We start from the raw sequence: 21,084 nt of genomic DNA on the forward strand, positions 1-21,084 counted from the left end.
CATGCCTCTTGAGCATACATAAGAGATTCACGCTGTTGTTTAGGCAGATGGAGGAAATCTGTCATAAGGCATAAACTGTCATTCTGCAAAATTTGTGTGTTTACATAACTGAAAAAGTTGACATTTGCGACAAGACTATGTCAAGCGAAAGGGGAAGATTAAATAACTTTTTGTCACTTTTTTCGTTGAAATACACGTTTCAACGAATACAATTTACAATAAATTATTTCGTTTCACATCTATGTACACACATGCAAACAATGAAAATTTTCCCCTGCTGAAAACGTCGGAAACCAAACGAATTGAATTCCAAAAATATTATAATGTGCAGCTATGCTTCTACGTATTGATTTTAGGCTTCATTTCTTTGCTCATTTTATCAGTTTATGAAAAAGCTCGTAAGACTCCCTAATTTCACTTTGAAAAAATAGTCTCACCTTTTTCGAAAGTTTGTCATTGCCCAAAGAACGAACATTAAAAACATTCGTAATGATGTCAATCGAAACGTTTAATAAAACTGATGAAATAAGGGTAGAAATGCTTTTATTTTGAATAAATATTAAATATTTATATAATGTAAATAAAAATGAAATATATTTTAAATATACATTTGCCAAGCTTGAATGAACCAAAAATATTCAACGGAATAAGTCAGTCACTCAAGTACCCTTGAACATTAATTAGTTGCATTAATTTTAATAAAAATTTCGTTGAATATCTTCGCTGAAAAATCGACTACAATTTCACCTTAAACTCACATTAAAATAGACAACTTATACATGTATGTGAATACGTGACATAACGGAAACACGCCGCGCTTCGTGCAAGCAAAATTTCTAGTGAGTTTGATTTATCACAATCGTGTACCAACGTCGTGCTTCCTTCAGTAAATTCACTGATTGTTAGTCTGAAAATTAATGACATACAGAATATGACATATTGAAGGTGGAGATTATTTTATCAACTGGATTCGCAGATCAGAACTAAGTGCTTTGTGCTATAACTAAATTACCCATTTTCCATTTCGTACGAATTTTCCATGAAGATTTTCAATTTGGATTTTTTTTCATATTTTCACCTTATTACTGCTATATAAAAACTTTCCGTTGGTTAGAATACGACACGTTCAATTTTGAGGTTGTTTTATCAGCTGGAATGGTTCATCATGGATAAACGCAACTTACAATAAATTACGAACTATGACAGGTTCCGAACGAAATGTCATAAATAATGTTTGATGATATGCCGTCATCTCCGATTTCGGTTATACTTTCAGACTAATACGTCAAATAATGTTTCCGATAAAAAATCGATGTCAGGTGCGAGAAGGCCAATAAGAGCCAAAATGAAAGCGCTAAATTCAGCTTTCACAAGTGATCGAGTCCCGATGAATAGATGAGTAGGTCGAGATACATGATGCTCCGTGAAGTAAACTCTCGACGAAAACAGGGAGCAGAGAAAATAGTTACACCAGGTGCAAACACATGTTAAATTTTTAAAAAAAGACAACAGGAAGAGATCATTTGGACGCGGTGAAACCTTCTCACGGTGTATGTCAATTATGATGTAACAATAGGAATAACATTCGAGTAAAATTCTAAAATATTTAAAAACTTATAGCACAGCATTTAACTTCAACTTATAATTTAAAATGGCTTCAAAGTTATCGTTCCGCAATTGCATTCATAGCGAAATGGACTAATACCACTGCGTAAATCAAAGACGTACCAGAAGAAAATGTAATTTATTGAATACTTATTCATTATAATCAATTACACACGTAATACGACATTTCTATGTAATAAACTAATATGTTTTTATTGACTAAAACATCTAGTCATAGGTACCTGAAACATTAAAACGTAAGCCTTAGCTAGATCAACTGTGATTGACGCTCGTATAAACGGAAAAAAGATTTGTGAACCGGATGCGTCCAAGTACAAACCTCACAATAAACATGATTTTGATGCATTTATTTAGATATATTAGATAATTATTCATATTCTGAATTTGACAGTTCTGTTCAATCGACATCCACACCTTGATCAGACTAGTTGAACAAGATAAAATCGCCACATCTCGGGAATCCTGGAGGTGGAGGCAACATATCGCCCTCAACCCAGAATACCATTGCCATACCAGTAGAGAGGTGCCATTCGAAGTGACAATGGAACAGCCACCGCCCCGGATTATCAGCTCGAAAACGGATAGTCACGAATCCTTCGCTGGGTATATTGACGGTGTCCTTGAATGGTGGAACAGAGGATGTCTGGTTCCACGAATTCTCGTCGTCGTCTGCGTAGTTCCGACCCATGCGCATCACGTAGAAGGAGTAGCCGTGCAAATGGAACGGATGGCTAACTTTCGGCTCTAAAAGGTAACATCATCAAGGCGTACGGTTAGGAATGAAGTCGACCGATGATGACAGAGCCAGACTCGGTAGTCACTTGCTCTTTGGAAAATGAAGCTCACCGCCGGATTGGTCGATCAAAGTCAGCTCCACGATGTCGTTTTCTTGCAAAATGACGACGTTGGGACACTGGCAATAAGAAGCGGCCGTACTGCTACTAACATTTTGGCACGCGGCTGGTAAATCGGTAGTGTTGCAGAATGTGTCATCGGGTTTATCCTTGAATGTGATTGGACTCGAAGGAAACGTGAAAGTTATATTGCTCATTATGCTCGCTCGAATACGGCTGTCGTATAGGTCTAGACAAATTCGAGTTTTTTAGTTGTTATGCGGTAATAATGGATTGAAAAATAAGTTTGCAGTTCTCACTTTCATATTTTTCGTAACTTCCCTTTCGGTGAAAATCGTCAATGTCAAAATAGTGAAAACCAACTGGAACAACGAGTCGGACATCTGGTTCTGCCGTCCAAACACTTGAGTTCCCTGCCTCTGTATCGTTTCCAATTGATCTCAGATCGGTGATGCAGAGATAGTCCGAGCTCTCACCACACGTCGTATTCGGATAATTCAAGACCGTCGTGATGTTCAGAGGGTCGTCTGGTGTTGGTCGAGTTATGTTTGGAATAATCCCTGTAGTTTGAAAAAGTCATTGGTTAAGCAAAGGGCACTGTAAAACGGTATTAATACTAAAACACGGTAATTTCTTACGAATAAGGAAGATTTCATAGGAAAGACAAGTTTGCAAGTACGAATAAAGTACTCGGAAATTGGCTGAATGTTGTATTATAAAGCAGGTAGAGACCTAATTCTGTGTTATTTGTGCCATAGGATAGAATGGCGTACTGAAAGATGCCAAAATCCTTGCATCTTCCCAAGCCAGTAATGTATATCCAGAATCCATCCTCATCAAGCGAAATGTTACTCGTGTTGATCACGAAATCGTATCTTTCACCAGGGTAACAGACGATGGTATCGACAGTGATCAGCACGATAGGCGTCCCGTCAGTGGCGATCAGAGTCAAATTATGATTCTGAATTTGAATTTGGTACCCACACACATGGCTGACTGAGTTAATAATCCGGAATCTACCAGAAGGCCGAGTATCAAATATGGTCGTCAAGAACAATGTTGGATTATAAAACGACGTGCCACAAACCTGTAGCTCGAATTCCTTGATACGTGAAAAGTTGCCAGAGGAAATGACGAGTTGACAGAATCTTCGTTCGTAGTTGCATTGAGGTACCATCCAAAACCGTTAACCAACACAGTAGTTGGTTCAATTCCTGGTTTTCTGCTGGGTAGACCGGGGTAAAACATTTCTGCGGTTTCGTGCATCCAATCGGAAAGTACAATCGTATGCTCGGGCAGGTCAAAGTCGTAGATATCATTGGACCAGGGTTCGTCAACACGCGGTTCGCGAATAACTAACGCGCCGTAATGCCCGTGAGTTCTGTGCAGTCCAGAATGAGAGTGCCAGAAATACGTGCCAGCTACCTGCGGAGACAAAAATTCAGGACTCTATTTAAAATCCACGCGAAGGACAAAAAGACGTTCGAAAACTTGCACTGACTTCAGCTGGAAACACGTAGCTAAAAGTCGATTCTCCGATCGGACACTGGGTTACGTAAGGAACTCCGTCCATCCACGGATTCCTCGTCATCGGAAGTCCATGCCAGTGGATTGAAGCTCCCGTACCCGCCATTTGGTTTTTTACATTGACTACGATTAGGTCATTTTTGCAGACGTTAATCGGGGGTCCGGGAAGCTGCCGGTTGACGGACATCATTCCTCGCTGAACTCCATCGGCTGGGATGCACTGCGACAGATAGCAGTCCTTCAAGACACCATTGCTACAATTTCTGCAGGCGCTGCATGGAGATGAACGATTAAAACGAGCGAGCAAAAGTTGACGTACTAATTATAAGAAAGAAGGAACTTTCGATCGTATCACGGCTACTCACGTTCCCATCGCCGCATAGAACTCTAGAACAAAAGTGTATAGACAGACTCGTGGCAATTGCCCGGCAGCGCATGTACGAAGACAATCTGTTTCCGTGAGATTTCCAACACCGAGCTCAGTCAGTTCACTCCATGGTGACGTACGATCGTAGTCGTCCGGTAATTCTGCGGGTTTTTAAAAAAAATTTGTCATATCTACGGCTTCATTTGACGGCTTTACTTAAAAGTCAATCGTATCGTGATAAAATTATGGTCTTGAGTAACAAACGGGCAACTTTTTTTTGAATTTCTCAATTCTTTCTCTCACCAATAATTGTTCCAAAAATTGGTGAGCCACGAATTATCAAAGCAGCGAACAGAAGTAAATTTTGGCTGTAGGAACACATTTTGCATTTCTCAACTCAGTCTTAGAGAATAACCGGACGCAGCGGCACACGGGTACAGATAACCCAGCTTATCTATCGCGGAAAAGAATAAAATGTTGCAAATAGTGTCGTATTTGATGGTCATAAAATATGATCAGCGCTTAAATGCGGCTATTAAAACAGTTTTATAATGGTAGCACTGTTGCAGTCCAATATACTTATACAAAGTTATACATTGAATTATCACTACAACAGGATTTATTTTTTTTTAATTCAAAACTGTTCAGAGCTCTGATGAGTAACATATCAAGAAAGAGAATTGAGCTGCTGATTTTTTAATCAGCGTAAAATCTTATTGAGAAGTATAGATCTAATGTGGTTGGCAACTGTACGTATAACGTGCGCATATTTCATACTTCATTTTCATTAATCTTTCGCCATCATGACACATGTAAATCAAATAATATTTGACACCAAAATTTTGAAATCTCAACTCTTACGCTGCTCACCTCCTGTGTTGGACACTGGTGCGACACCGGGGTCGCTGGAAGCGAAAATACCGATTCAAGCAACTTTAAAAAAATTTTGGGCTACTCTTTAGCTATAATATTTTAAGGCAAATTAGTTACCTTTAGGAAAATGAGATTTTGAGTATGAAAAGAAATTTCCTAGAACCACAAAATACCGGGAAATGGATCATTCTACTCAAGTATCATGACTCCTTGAATTTACAATATTTTGAGCTGAAAATCGACTGAGTAACTCGAAAGAACAGATACTTAAGAAAAAAGATAACGAGGTACTGCGTGGTGAAAAAAGGTATTGATTTGAGTTAATTAAGCTGAATTTTTGGAAAAAGGATTAATTACTCTATTAAATATTAATTCTGTTTGATAAACAGAAATTCGATGTATTTATTCAGCCATATTTGAATAATTATATACATTATGAACATGGTAGGTCGATTCCATTGGCCCTCAATATCCTCATCTCGATCAAACTAAGTCAACGAGCTAAAGTCGCCACATCTCGGGAATCCTGGAGGTGGAGGCAACATATCGCCCTCAACCCAGAATACCATTGCCATACCAGTCGAGAGGTGCCATTCGAAGTGACAATGGAACAGCCACCGCCCCGGATTATCAGCCCGAAAACGGATAGTCACGAATCCTTTGCTGGGTACACTGATGGTGTCCTTGAGTGGTGGATCACAGGATGTCTGGTTCAAAGAATTCGCGTCCTCTTCTGTATAGTTTCGACCCATATGCGTCACGTAGAAGGAGTAGCCGTGCAAATGGAACGGATGGTTCTCCAACGCATCTAAGAAGTAACATGATCAAGGCGTACGATTGAGGGCAAATTCTAAAAAAGATAAGAAAGCCAGACGACTCGCTAGTCGCTTGATCTTTGGAACCTCAAGCTCACCCCCAGTTGTGTCCACCAATGTCAGCTCGATGATGTCGTTTTCTTGCAAAATGACGACGTTGGTACACTGGCAGTAAGAACCGACTGTAGTGTTACTAATGTTTAGGCACCTGGCTGGTAAGTTGTTAGTGTTGCAGAATGTGTTATCGGGCTTCTCTTTGAATGTGATAGGGCTTGAAGGAAACGTGAAAGTTATATTGCTTGTCATGGCCGCTCGAATAATGGTGTCCTGGAGGTCTGGATAAATTTGAGGTTTTTAATTTTTGTGCAGTAATCACGGATCGAAAAATTAGGTTTTGATTCTCACTCTCATATTTTTGGTAAGTTCCCTGTAGATGAAAATCGTTGACGTCAAATATATGGAAACCAAATGGAATAACGAGTCGGGCATCTGGTTCCGCCGTCCAAACACTCGAGTGCCGTGCGTCTCTATCGTTTCCAATTGATCTGAGATCGGTGATGCAAAGATAGTCCGAGCTCTCGCCGCACGTCGTATTTGGATAATTTAAGACTTTCGTAAAGTTCAGAGGGTCACTTAGTGTTGGTCGAGTTCTGTTTGGAATGATCCCTGTGATGTGAAAGTCATTAGTCGAGCAAAAATCATTATAATGCTGTACTATCGCTAAAAACTAACAATCTTCTACATTGCAGAGAAGCAAGATTTCATATGAAAGACAAACTTGCAAATACAGGTGGCATACTACCGAAATCAACTAAATGTTATATTATGAAGCAGGTAGGGACCTAAATCTGTGCTGTTTGTGCCATAGGATAGAACGGCGTTCTGATATAATCCGAGATTCGCGCATACTCCCAAGCCATTGACGAAGATCCAATATGCGTCCTCATCAAGAGACGTGTTATTAGTGTTGATCACAAAATCGTATCTTTCACCAGGATAGCTGACAAAGGCATCGACAACGACCGGCACGATCGTTATTCCGTCAGCGGCGATGAGAGTCAGATTGTGATTCTGAATTTGAATCAGGAACCCACAAACATGGTTGGCTGAGTTGATGATCCGGAACCTAATGGAAGGCCGAGTATCGAGAGTTATTGAGAGCAAAGTTGGATGACAAAACGACGTGCCACAAACCTATAACTTGAATTTCTGGATACGTGAAAAGTTGCCAGAGGAAAAGACGAGTTGACGGAATCTTCACTCGCAGTTCCATTGAGGTACCATCCAAAACCGTTAATCAGTATAGCATCAGGTACAATTCCTGGCACTCTGCTGGGTAGACCGGGGAAGAACATTTCCGCGGTTTCGTGCATCCAATCGGAAAGTACAATCGTATGCTCGGGTAGGTCAAAGTCGTAGATATCATTGGAGTAGGGTTCGTCAACGCATGGTTCGCGAATAACTAACGAACCGTAGTGCCCGTTGGCCCTGTGTAACCCAGAGTGAGAGTGCCAGAAATACGTGCCGACTTCCTGTGGCGACAAAATTCAGGACTCTGTTTAGAGTCCACGCGAAGGAGCAAAAGACGTTCGAAAATTTGCACTGACCTCGGCTGGAAATACGTATCGGAAACTCGATTCTCCGATCGGACACTGGGTTACGTAAGGAACTCCGTCCATCCACGGATCCCTCGTCATCGGAAGTCCATGCCAGTGGATTGAAGCTCCCGTACCCGCCATTTGGTTTTTTACATTGACTACGATTAGGTCATTTTTGCAGACGTTAATCGGGGGTCCGGGAAGCTGCCGGTTGACGGACATCATTCCTCGCTGAACTCCATCGGCTGGGATGCACTGCGGCAGATAACAGTCCTCCAAGACACCATCGCTACAATTTCTGCAGGCGCTGCATTGAGACGAACGATTAAAACGAGCGAGCAAAAGTTGACGTACTAATTATAAGAAAGAAGGAACTTTCGATCGTATCACGGCTACTCACGTTCCCATCGCCGCATAGAACTCTAGAACAAAAGTGTATAGACAGACTCGTGGCAATTGCCCGACAGCGCATGTGCGAAGACAATCTGTTTCCGTGAGATTTTCAACACCGAGCTTAGTCAGTTCACTCCATGGTGACGTACAATCGTAGTCTTGCGGTAATTCTGCGGGTTTTTACAAAAACTTTGTCACATCTACGGTTTCATTTGACGACTTCGTTTAAAAGTCAATCTTATCGTGACGAAATTGTTATTTTGAGTAAAAAACGGGCAACTTTGTTTTAAATCTCTCAATTCTTTCACGCACCAATAATTGTTCCGAAAATCGGTAAGGCAGTAATTATCAATGCTGCCAGCCAAAGCAAATACCGGCTTTGGGAACACATTTTGTAATGTTGAACTCACTCGTAGAAAATGACGGGACGTAGCGATACACGCGTATATATAACCAAGCTTATCTATTGAGCAAAAGAATAAAATTTTGCAGTTACTATTGTTCTTTGCAGTCAACAAGTACGAACTGCTCTTGAATGCAGCTATTAACACAGTTTTATAGCGTTAACAGTATCGCATCAAAACTGCTCGAAACTGTGATTGGAGATATAAGGCGACGTTATTGCCACGAAATTCAGTTGATCACTTGATAATCAGCATGCATAAGCATTAAAAGTATACAGACAATATAGTTGGCAATTGTGCACGTGACGTGTGCAAATTTCATTGCAAACCGATCAGAAGTGCTGTCCGAATCTATATTTACTAGTGATTACGATAAAATTAACTGCAATATGTTTTTATTTGGTACACCTCGTGCTTATTGTCACGAACCATCCATTCGGAGACGGGTTTATGTGCTTTTAACCGTGAAACATGTCATATCACTGGAACTGGAAATATTTTTTTATTGACGCTTGCACGAACATGCGACAGAGGATAAGAACTAGAATCTTTCGAAGAAGGCACGAATATGTTTAATACGGCGTTGTCAGGATGTTCGACTGCAGTTTTTATCACTGCATAATTCACGGTACGTTATTCACACGTTATGACGATAAAAATGTATAAAAACACATCATACGGATCACAAAATTGCAGACGATTTGCTTCCAACTATACACACAACGGTGAAAATATTCGATTATCGTAATTGTTGAAGCCGCGGAACGAAGCCATCAGAAATGCGAGTCGCTGCGGTTGCCTCGTGAGGTTGCGATTAACATTTTTCTTGATAATTGATTATTCAGAAAGAGCTTTATTAGTCGTGGAAAAATGAGGCGCGTAGCGCCGAGTTCCCGGAAATACAGCAACTAGGCGGCTTAGGACGAATTCTGTAAAAACAATGCTTTGTCGCAAATTTGCTCGTCCTTGTACGTTTCGATGCATATATTTATACATACACGTGTTAATCGTAAGTATTGATTATGAGAAATTGGGAGAATCAACGTAGAGTGGATTCCTCAAAATCTTGGCAACAACGCCAACAAACTATCGCAGATAAGCTAGATATAAACGCGATCATGCGGCATTGCCTGTTGCGGGAGAGCGAAGCGTTTTTCTTCATCTTGTTCGTTAGTTTTATTACATTGGCACATTGGTAGCTTTTCGACTATCGTTGCGCTCTGTGCCGTTCCAAAGTATTCAGTTATGATCTGTCGATTTTGAGAGTCTAAAGTACGCCGCGATAAATATTGAAAAAATGTTTCAAAGAGGTAACTGGTATTTTGACAGAGTGTGTGAAAAACAAAAGGAAACTTGCATTAACAGGTATAATTTCATGAATACGAGATACAAGAAGGTAATACTTTTCATAGATTGTAAATTATTTCGCAATTTCCGTTGAATTGAACGATAAAGTTGCCTTAGGCTCGGCACATGACTTCATCGACATCAGCCTAATTCAACGGATCAAAATCGCCGCATCTCGGAAAGCCTGGAGGTGGAGATGGGATATTTCCCTCGACCCAGAAGGCCATTCCCATGCCAATAGCCATGTGCCATTCGAGGTGACAATGCATCATCCAAATTCCAGGATTATCAGCTCTAAATCGGATGGTGACAAATCCTCCGGAGGGTACATTGACGGTGTCCTTTAGTGGCGAAGCAAAGTATGTATGGTTCAGAGAATTTTCGCCTTCGCTTTTGTAATTTTGGCCAACACGCATCACGTGGAAAGAGTAACCATGCAAATGGAACGGATGACTGACTGTAAGGTCTGAAATATAATCAACGAGGCTTGCGATTAGTGGTGAAATTGAACGGGGATCGACGCCCTGCTATTGCTAGAGAGAGCTAGACGACTCGATGACCGTTTACTTTTTAGGAATTTGTACTCACCGCCATCTGCGTCGGCCAAAACCAGCTCGACTAAGTCGCCTTCTTTCAGAACCACGACGTTGGTACAATGACAGAGAGAATCTATCGTACCGTTACCAACCTTTTGGCACTGAGCTGGTAAATTGGTTGCGTTGCAGAATGTGTCGTCGGGTTTCTCCTTGAATATAATTGGACTCGGAGGAAACTTGAAAGTTATATTGCTCATCGAAGCCGCTCGAATTTTCATTAGGTCGATATCTGAATAAATTAAATTCGTGCGAGTGATCTTGGAGCACTGAAAATCAAAAAAATCATTTGCAATTCTCACTTTGATATTCTCTGTAAGTCCCGGCTTGGTGGAAGGCATCGACGTTGAAGCTGTGGAAATTAAATGGAATAACGAGCCGGACATTTGGTTCTACCATCCCAACATTCGTATGATTCCCCGCCTCTGAGTCCCTTCCAATCGACCTGAGATCAGTGATGCAGAAATACTTCGAACCTTCGCCACACATTGCATGCGGATAATTCAAGACGGTCGTGATTTTCAGAGGATTGTGTATAGTAGGCCGAGTTCGACTTGGATTTATGCCTGAAACTCGAACACTATCAGCTGAGCAAATAAAGTGCTATCAAACTGTACATCGAGTCCTTTTACTACAGAAAGGAAGAATTCCGTTAAAATTGGCGAAATTACGAATCAATTTCTCTGCAAATATCAATTAAGTATATAATCGAAAGTAAGCATCATGTTATACTATAAAGCGGGCACCGACCTAAAGCTGTGCTATTTTTGCCGTAGTCGAGAACAGCATGCTGGTCGAAATTGTATCTCACGCAAAACCCTATGCTAGTGACGTGAATCCAGAATGCGTCCTTGTCAAGCGGAGCGTTACTCGTGTCGATCACAAAATCGTATCTTTCACCAGGGTAACCAACGAATGTATCGACGGTGATTGGCTCGATTGGATATCCGTCAGTGGCGATCAGAGTCATGTTATGATCCTCGATTTGAAATTGAAATTCGCAAGGATGACTAGCTGCGTTGATAACCCGAAACCTTCAAAGGAGCTGACTATTAGACACAGCAGTGTGGAACAAAGTTGGAGAATAGAACGTCCTGCCACAAACCTGTAGCTGGAATTCCTCGACACGTGAAAAGTCGCCAGAGGGAAGGTCAAGTTGACAAAATCTTTGCTCGTGGATGAGTTGTGATACCGCCCTAAACCGTTAATCAATATAGCATCCGGTAAAACTCCTGGATCTCTGTTGGGTAGACCGGGGAAAAACATCTCCGCGGTTTCGTGCATCCAGTCGGAAAGTACAATCGTATGCTCTGGCAGGTCAAAGTCATAGGTACCATCGGACCAGGGTTCGTCAACAATCGGTTCGCGAATAACTAACGCGCCGTAAAGCCCGTTAACTCTCTGCAGTCCGGAGTGAGAGTGCCAGAAATATGTCCCAGCTACCTGTGAAAAGGTAAATTTAGAATACAATTTAGATTGCACGCCGTCTCATTGATCGAAGAAAAATACAGGCAAATCCCTGCACTGACATCGGCTTGAAACGCGTATCTGAAACTCGATTCTCCGATCGGACACTGGGTTACGTAAGGAACTCCGTCCATCCACGGACTGTTCTTCTGCAGAATCCCGTGCCAATGGATTGTTGATCCTGTACCGGGCATTTGATTTTTCACGTTTACTACGATTAGGTCATTTTTGCAGACGTTAATCGGGGGTCCGGGAAGCTGCCGGTTGACGGACATCATTCCTCGCTGAACTCCATCGGCTGGGATGCACTGCGGCAGATAACAGTCCTCCAAGACACCATCGCTACAATTTCTGCAGGCGCTGCATTGAGACGAACGATTAAAACGAGCGAGCAAAAGTTGACGTACTAATTGTAAGAAAGAAAGAACTTTCGATCGTATCACGGCTACTCACGTTCCCATTGATGCGTAGTACTCTAAAACAAATGTGTAAAGACAGACTCGCGGTGCTTTCCCGACAACGCACGTACGAAGACAATCTGTTTCCGTGAGATTTCCAACTCCAAGCTTGGCTAACTCGTGCCACGGTGACGCCTGGTTGTAGTCGTCTGGTAATTCTGCAATATTTCAAGGAAAAGTTGTCAAATCTACCTATATTATAGCGAGGGTTCTACCGAGAAATCAACTATGTCCTAATAAAATTGTTATCGTAAATAAAAAATGGACAAGCCTTGGTGAATTCTTGAATTCTATTTCTTACCAATTATAGTCCCAAGAGTTTCTGCGGCTATTGTTAAAGCTGCGAAGAGAAGCAACGCCTTGTAAGAGCGCATTTTCTATCGTCCCTCTATATCGTTGAGCCTAATCGGACAAGGTAAAACACGATGAATTATTTTTATACTGTAAAAGGGAAACTTCGGTAAGCAATGAGTAATCGGGTCGTTTAAATAAAAACACGACAATCGCGCGTACGAACTAACAACGAACAACAACTTGCCGAGGCTTATAAACCCTCACGAATCAGAGGTAAAAGCCCGAGTAAGCCAATAAATAATAGCAGATTCATTGAACAAATGCCAAGACGGAGGGAGAATTTTACCCGGTTCGTCGCGGTCAGTTGGAGGGTCAAGCAACCTACTCCGAACCTATCAGTTGAACCATGTGGGATTTCATGCTGCGATCTCGAGCTCGTGAAAAGGCATTTGTATGACATGGAAAAGGACAGACGCAATTAAAATAATTAAGTGGCAGGAGATCCTCTCGCGCTACACTTTAAATCATAGAAGCGCTCTAGGCGCGAACACACGCAATGAGTAGTATGTACTTCTTCGCAAAAGAGTTTACTAGGTTCCCTTTCAATCTTAATGCTGGTACTATGAAACTTCAGTCCCGGTGGCTTTGACGGGTGTCAGATAGAAAAGGTGCACAAAATTGCTGCCCAAAAACATCCTAGTATAGAGCGTGATTTGAAAAAAAATCTTATACGGGATATTATTACAAATCACATCATCCATTGCCGGACACTTTGTATTGTGGAAACCCCCCGCCAGACACCTTTGAAGTTTAATAAGTTATAATTGTACCTAAGTTACAGTATAAAATCGGAATTTTATACGTGCTACTTCCGAACTTGTTAATTCACGCTGCAGGCGTTTGTAAGAGTACCCAAGTCGGTCTTCGCTTTAGGGATTCTATCGAACGTGAGTCATGATATTATTTCTAAACTTATGCAGTTTCCGATCAAATCGTATGAACCAATATTTTCCAATACGAGAAAACAGAGGACGTAGTCGCAATTTTAATGCAATTTTATATTGCGTGAATACGTGAATGAATAAACGCTTTAGTTGTACCGCTTGCGCGCTTATATAATTTTAATAATTTATTCACGAGTCTCGTAAAATTTACGAATGTTAAATTAATTGTCAAAAAAAAAAAGTATCAGAAAGAATTTCGGATTTCAGATCTTTATAATCGTGCTCGATTATTTCACGGATTCCTAAATTCACCTGTTTTCCTCAGCATTCGCTTATACAATTTCATGAAACGAATTTTCCGCGAGAAGGTTGGTCAAACTTCAAGGTCTTTGCAAACAAGGACAATGAATTTGTACTCCAGATAATATCTCTTCAAGTCACAATATTTGGTCATGTCATTCGACTAACAGGCCAATTTTATCTCGCGTTTCGCGTTAGTAGTTGTGAACTCGACGTCGTTTGGCGTGAATCGCGGTGTTCATGTTGTGTATGAGAGGGGGTTTCGAATCGCGAAGGCTATATTACCTCATCCGCGGACCAAAGTTCAAATCATCTGCTCCTGCTAACTGATGCGCGAGTTAATATGTTAATCCGTCTAATCGCTGTTCCTCAAACTTATAGCTAACTATATTGCGTCGCATCCGGGGATTGCAGTCACCGATTCACATATATTTCACGCGATCTTATTGCACACTCGACACGGCGATCTTCCCACTATAGACGTTATTACACGTGAGAACTTTAACAATTTTTTTACGCTGGATTTAATATAGCATTTGTAGGAGTCGATCATGCAATGTACATGCCCTATACGCAACACCGTTACCTATATGCGATTTGAAATAATATCATGTGCAATAATATCTTGGTTTGCAAAGCAATCGGAGGTGAATCGGAAGTAGGTGAAACTGATCTTTACCCTCAGAAGCAACGCGAAGACAACCAAGGGTCGATATTTGATGGCATTTGTCAAATGGCTTACAACACACGATGAGGTTTGTTCATTGCACGAAATGGAATTTAGATGAGCGCAGAGAAAATTACCACAGAATGCCACACTCGTGACGTGTGTGTGACAAACTTTTATGCACAGAAATTGGAGAAATTAGATTTTCATTATGAGTTTTAATTATGACAAGTGTGTTCTAGCAACGCCGGAGGTTGTGTTTTCTCAATGGTGACCGTGAACAAAATACGATATCAACCAAGGACATTCCTGGTATGAGATAACACCCGAAACGAAGACGATCGGAACGTTATTTAATCAGTCGCTGTATAAATATTCTTTTTTTGGTATTCCAATGGAGAAGCAAAGATCTTTTCCTGCAAGATAAACATATCATTTGATTAACATGAAACTATAAGTTGACCCTCATCTATCGGTAACGGCTCTACAGATATGATAGCGACAAATTTTTTCCGTCTTCGAACTCTGAAGATGTAGTATGTCATTTTTCGTCAAATCTCGCCTTCTGCTAAAATATCGCCTCGAAGCGATTGAAAAAATCACACCCTATATTAACACAGATTTTAATGTGTGACACTAAATATCTAGTTCAGTTCTGAAATGTAGTGCATCAGCTTTTTTGACGCACTATTTTATATCATACTCTGCGAACGGAACAAATACTGATAAATATTATTAATTGACTCCTCTAAATGAAAATGCTTATGAATTATATTTAGTAAATTTTTATTTATAACCAACCTGATACCTCGGATTAATTACAATGCTTCTTCGCCAAAATGGATTGACTGAAGTTTTGTTCTCGTCAACTGGCTTTATAAGCTCGATTGAATGACTACCCCACTCACTCTTCCAGCACTATCGAATCTTTGATCTGTTGCTCCTACTGACTTTAGACTGCGTGCAATAATTTGCTCTCGCAAAGTTACGTAAACGTGGCGTCTGAATGAATTGGTTTTGGAATTATACAAAATTGCCCAAAATTTTTGGAAGCAAATGCAAAGGAGTAGCCTTCATTTTCTGCAATTTTTGAAGCTCGAAAACTCTTTGTTGGGGAACCAATTTGCAGAACCCTTGTACACGGAAAAAAAAATTCTGTTCGGCGAGCTGTATTCTACAGCTCCAGTAACTATACGCACTCTACGGTCTATCTTGTAGTTACAGCAACTATATATTAGTCAGCTCTGATAGCTGCAAGTTGTTCAGCTCTCACAGCTGAATGGTTTTGCTCTAAGAGCTGTAAGTTGCGCTGTGCTCTGGTGCGTTGACATATTTCATAACCTTCAAATTTCATGAGTATGATTTAAATACAGTTGATAGATAATTGTTTAAATAGTCCATTCAAATATGTAAATGACACTGAATAAATAATGATAATAATGATGAAAAATAATACTAATAGCAATATAATTGTACTATTTAATAATAAGCGCTGTGAGCGGAGCCGAAAAATTCTGGTCTAGCTCTTCGAACGAAGCTGTTTAGCTGAGAGAGCTGAACAACGTACAGCTATGACAGCTGACTAACAGTCAGTTATACGAACCATGCAGTGCTCTTCCAATAACAGAACGTTTAGTTCGACGAACTGTTTACAAGTAACTATCTAATATTTAGTTCCACGAGCTGAATTTTTTTTTCCGTGTACCACTAATTCGACCCTCAGTAATCCGGGGTAGACATCTGAACGTTGCAGGACCAATAGCAGAGGAAATAGGAATGTAATACGGCAAAATTCTTCATTTTTCAACTGAAACTTTTCTTTCTTGCTTCTACCGATTCTACACTATACGCAATTGATTTCTCTCGCAAAACTTACTGTTTTGAGCTAAAAATTTCTCGTTTCTGTGTCGATTTGTACGACCGTTTTGAAAGTAATCATATCTTCAGGAACGTGGAACAAACATCAAAAAGAGCAAGCGATCAGCAACAGAGAAATTACGAGGGAAATTTCTTGTTTTTAGGCTCCAACTCTTTATCCCTTACTCGCAGTGTATTCCTACTGCGCGCAATAGTTTTCTGTCGCAAAATTACGTCGATATATAGTGGATAGAAAAATTGATTGTAGCGTTATTGAAAATCGTTGAAAATTTAACCGAAAATTAAAAGGGGTTAGCCTTCCTTTTTTGCGATTTTCAGAGCTCTCGAATTTTTTGTATCAGAATCGTTTTGTAGGGGTTTTTTCTGCTGACTGAACCCTCAAGAATGCGAACAAGACATCTGAAGGCGAGTCCAAGTAACAGAGGAAGAATTGCAGAGAAAACCTTTCGTCTTCTGGCTCTAACTCTGAATCAGCTGTGCGCAGCGTATTCAAACTGCGCCCAATGAATTCCTCTCGTTGAATGACGTCAATATATGTAAGGTATGAATAAATCGGTTTCATAATTTTGTTTTTTCAAAAAATTGATTCAAAAAAATAAACCAAACGGATTAACTAATCTTGCTTTTCATTTGCATTTCAAACGACCCTTTCAAGGCCATTTAGGACCCAAGTATGGCAAAATAAAATGATTGGAGCATCCTGTGACCAACACCTAAGAAGAAGCGATAAAAATGTGGAGAAATTTATGTAGCTGTTATTCATTTTCTTCCAGTTTACGTGATATGGTAACAATATAGTATTATGTATCTCGTATCGTGCAGAGGTGCATTGCACCTGCACTTAGGCCGGAACTTAGAATGCACGGAAAAAAAAATTCTGTTCGGCGAGCTGTATTCTACAGCTCCAGTAACTATACGCACTCTACGGTCTATCTTGTAGTTACAGCAACTATATATTAGTCAGCTCTGATAGCTGCAAGTTGTTCAGCTCTCACAGCTGAATGGTTTTGCTCTAAGAGCTGTGAGTTGCGCTGTGCTCTGGTGCGTTGACATATTTCATAACCTTCAAATTTCATGAGTATGATTTAAATACAGTTGATAGATAATTGTTTAAATAGTCCATTCAAATATGTAAATGACACTGAATAAATAATGATAATAATGATGAAAAATAATACTAATAGCAATATAATTGTACTATTTAATAATAAGCGCTGTGAGCGGAGCCGGAAAATTCTGGTCTAGCTCTTCGAACGAAGCTGTTTAGCTGAGAGAGCTAAACAACGTACAGCTATGACAGCTGACTAACAGTCAGTTATACGAACCATGCAGTGCTCTTCCAATAACAGAACGTTTAGTTCGACGAACTGTTTACAAGTAACTATCTAATATTTAGTTCCATGAGCTGAATTTTTTTTTCCGTGTGTGCTGACATACTTCAATACAACCTATTTCATACAATATTGTTGATATTCTGGTAAACGCAATGTAAATAGTGGTATTTTTTCCTTATATAGTAGTCAGACTCCTTATGTAATGTTCGTTCATTGTGCTGATTGTTTTTTTAACTGAAAATGAAATACTGTTATAAATATAATACTAATTATATCAATAAGTATATTGTTGTAGTGATTATTGATATATTCTGATATTATTCGAATAAGGTAAGAATATGACATGTTACAATTGAACCATTCAGGAATTTGGTAGAACAGTATGCACTGATACCTGGACATTTGTAACAATTAATAAACTGGAACTGGACATTTCGTGCTCTGAGTATGGGACTACTTATTTCTTCTACCTGTTTGCGAACCCAGTGAGATGTTTTGTAGCTGTGAATTCTGATCCTCTGCTCGCATCGTATTCGGACTGCGCCCAATCGATTTCTCTCGCAAAATACGTCGAAATAGTATATAAAAGAATATATTCTAGCACTTTTCAAAATCGCGAAAATTTTCGCCAAAAATACAAAGGGGTTAACCTTCCTTTTTTTTGTACCAAAAAATTTTTCGTCTCAGAATTGATTCGTATGACTCTTTCCCGACCAATTGGACCCCAAGGAACTCAGAAAACGCAGCGAAAAGAGCGTGGGATCAACAGGAGAGAAATTGAGAAGAAAATTACACCTGCTGAAAAATGTCGAAAATTCAGGTTCTCGTTTTTTGGCTGTAACTTTCGATGCGTTAATCGCAGCGTATTGGGACTACGCCCAATCGATTTCTCTCGCAAAATTACGTCGGAATAGTGCCTGAAAGAATTGATTCCTGCACTTTTCAAAATCGCGAAAGTTTTCGCCAAAAATACAAAGGGGTTAACCTTCCTTTCTTTTTTACGAAAAAATTTTTCGTCTCAGAATCGATTCGTATGACTCTTTCCCGGCCAATTGGACCCCAAGGAACTCAGAAAACGCAGCGAAAAGAGCGTGGGATCAACAGGAGAGAAATTGAGGAGAAAAATACACCTGCTGAAAAATGTCGAAAATTCAGGTTCTCGTTTTTTGGCTGTAACTTTCGATGCGTTAATCGCAGCGTATTGGGACTACGCCCAATCGATTTCTCTCGCAAAATTACGTCGGAATAGTGCCTGAAAGAATTGATTCCTGCACTTTTCAAAATCGCGAAAATTTTCGCCAAAAATACAAAGGGGTTAACCTTCCTTTTTTTTTTACCAAAAAATTTTTCGTCTCAGAATTGATTCGTATGACTCTTTCCCGGCCAATTGGACCCCAAGGAACTCAGAAAACGCAGCGAAAAGAGCGTGGGATTAACAGGAGAGAAATTGAGGAGAAAAATACACCTGCTGAAAAATGTCGAAAATTCAGGTTCTCGTTTTTTGGCTGTAACTTTCGATGCGTTAATCGCAGCGTATTGGGACTACGCCCAATCGATTTCTCTCGCAAAATTACGTCGGAATAGTGCCTGAAAGAATTGATTCCTGCACTTTTCAAAATCGCGAAAGTTTTCGCCAAAAATACAAAGGGGTTAACCTTCCTTTCTTTTTTACGAAAAAATTTTTCGTCTCAGAATCGATTCGTATGACTCTTTCCCGGCCAATTGGACCCCAAGGAACTCAGAAAACGCAGCGAAAAGAGCGTGGGATCAACAGGAGAGAAATTGAGAAGAAAATTACACCTGCTGAAAAATGTCGAAAATTCGGGTTTTCGTTTTTTGGCTGTAACTTTCGATGCGTTGATCGCAGCGTATTGGGACTGCGCCCAATCGATTTTTCTCGCAAAATTACGTCGGAATAGTGCCTGAAAGAATTGATTCCTGCACTTTTCAAAATCGCGAAAATTTTCGCCAAAAATACAAAGGGGTTAACCTTCCTTTCTTTTTTACGAAAAAATTTTTCGTCTCAGAATCGATTCGTATGACTCTTTCCCGACCAATTGGACCCCAAGGAACTCAGAAAACGCAGCGAAAAGAGCGTGGGATCAACAGGAGAGAAATTGAGGAGAAAAATACACCTGCTGAAAAATGTCGAAAATTCAGGTTCTCGTTTTTTGGCTGTAACTTTCGATGCGTTAATCGCAGCGTATTGGGACTACGCCCAATCGATTTCTCTCGCAAAATTACGTCGGAATAGTGCCTGAAAGAATTGATTCCTGCACTTTTCAAAATCGCGAAAATTTTCGCCAAAAATACAAAGGGGTTAACCTTCCTTTTTTTTTTACCAAAAAATTTTTCGTCTCAGAATTGATTCGTATGACTCTTTCCCGGCCAATTGGACCCCAAGGAACTCAGAAAACGCAGCGAAAAGAGCGTGGGATTAACAGGAGAGAAATTGAGGAGAAAAATACACCTGCTGAAAAATGTCGAAAATTCAGGTTTTCGTTTTTTGGCTGTAACTTTCGATGCGTTGATCGCAGCGTATTGGGACTGCGCCCAATCGATTTTTCTCGCAAAATTACGTCGGAATAGTGCCTGAAAGAATTGATTCCTGCACTTTTCAAAATCGCGAAAATTTTCGCCAAAAATACAAAGGGGTTAACCTTCCTTTCTTTTTTACGAAAAAATTTTTCGTCTCAGAATCGATTCGTATGACTCTTTCCCGACCAATTGGACCCCAAGGAACTCAGAAAACGCAGCGAAAAGAGCGTGGGATTAACAGGAGAGAAATTGAGGAGAAAAATACACCTGCTGAAAAATGTCGAAAATTCAGGTTCTCGTTTTTTGGCTGTAACTTTCGATGCGTTAATCGCAGCGTATTGGGACTACGCCCAATCGATTTCTCTCGCAAAATTACGTCGGAATAGTGCCTGAAAGAATTGATTCCTGCACTTTTCAAAATCGCGAAAATTTTCGCCAAAAATACAAAGGGGTTAACCTTCCTTTTTTTTTTACCAAAAAATTTTTCGTCTCAGAATTGATTCGTATGACTCTTTCCCGGCCAATTGGACCCCAAGGAACTCAGAAAACGCAGCGAAAAGAGCGTGGGATTAACAGGAGAGAAATTGAGGAGAAAAATACACCTGCTGAAAAATGTCGAAAATTCAGGTTTTCGTTTTTTGGCTGTAACTTTCGATGCGTTGATCGCAGCGTATTGGGACTGCGCCCAATCGATTTTTCTCGCAAAATTACGTCGGAATAGTGCCTGAAAGAATTGATTCCTGCACTTTTCAAAATCGCGAAAATTTTCGCCAAAAATACAAAGGGTTAACCTTCCTTTTTTTTTTA

At 40.2% G+C, this 21,084-nt stretch overlaps 3 protein-coding genes across 3 annotated transcripts; all 3 read right to left on the minus strand.

The window, feature by feature from the left end:
- Positions 1 to 1,725: 1,725 nt before the first annotated feature.
- On the minus strand, positions 1,726 to 4,800 carry LOC124293633 (laccase-2-like). The gene is made up of 8 exons (XM_046735168.1): positions 4,678 to 4,800; positions 4,373 to 4,535; positions 3,982 to 4,279; positions 3,568 to 3,905; positions 3,213 to 3,496; positions 2,780 to 3,040; positions 2,473 to 2,709; positions 1,726 to 2,370 (listed from the first exon to the last, which is right to left on the minus strand). The coding sequence occupies exons 1-8, from the start codon at positions 4,754 to 4,756 to the stop codon at positions 2,051 to 2,053; spliced, it is 1,980 nt and encodes a 659-aa protein (XP_046591124.1). The 5' UTR covers positions 4,757 to 4,800; the 3' UTR covers positions 1,726 to 2,050.
- Positions 4,801 to 5,608: 808 nt separating this feature from the next.
- On the minus strand, positions 5,609 to 8,477 carry LOC107219854 (oxidoreductase ptaE). The gene is made up of 8 exons (XM_015658196.2): positions 8,366 to 8,477; positions 8,061 to 8,223; positions 7,670 to 7,967; positions 7,257 to 7,594; positions 6,905 to 7,188; positions 6,468 to 6,728; positions 6,161 to 6,397; positions 5,609 to 6,055 (listed from the first exon to the last, which is right to left on the minus strand). Exons 1-8 carry the CDS (start codon positions 8,442 to 8,444, stop codon positions 5,736 to 5,738), a joined length of 1,980 nt encoding a protein of 659 aa, XP_015513682.2. The 5' UTR covers positions 8,445 to 8,477; the 3' UTR covers positions 5,609 to 5,735.
- Positions 8,478 to 9,829: 1,352 nt separating this feature from the next.
- On the minus strand, positions 9,830 to 15,460 carry LOC107219821 (laccase-2-like). Its single transcript, XM_046735177.1, has 9 exons — positions 15,329 to 15,460; positions 12,624 to 12,724; positions 12,318 to 12,480; positions 11,927 to 12,224; positions 11,503 to 11,840; positions 11,148 to 11,431; positions 10,700 to 10,963; positions 10,393 to 10,629; positions 9,830 to 10,270 (listed from the first exon to the last, which is right to left on the minus strand). The coding sequence occupies exons 2-9, from the start codon at positions 12,694 to 12,696 to the stop codon at positions 9,951 to 9,953; spliced, it is 1,977 nt and encodes a 658-aa protein (XP_046591133.1). The 5' UTR covers positions 12,697 to 12,724; positions 15,329 to 15,460; the 3' UTR covers positions 9,830 to 9,950.
- Positions 15,461 to 21,084: the final 5,624 nt, after the last annotated feature.

Source organism: Neodiprion lecontei, chromosome 1 (genome assembly GCF_021901455.1).
Source record: "Neodiprion lecontei isolate iyNeoLeco1 chromosome 1, iyNeoLeco1.1, whole genome shotgun sequence".
Lineage (NCBI taxonomy): Eukaryota > Metazoa > Arthropoda > Insecta > Hymenoptera > Diprionidae > Neodiprion > Neodiprion lecontei.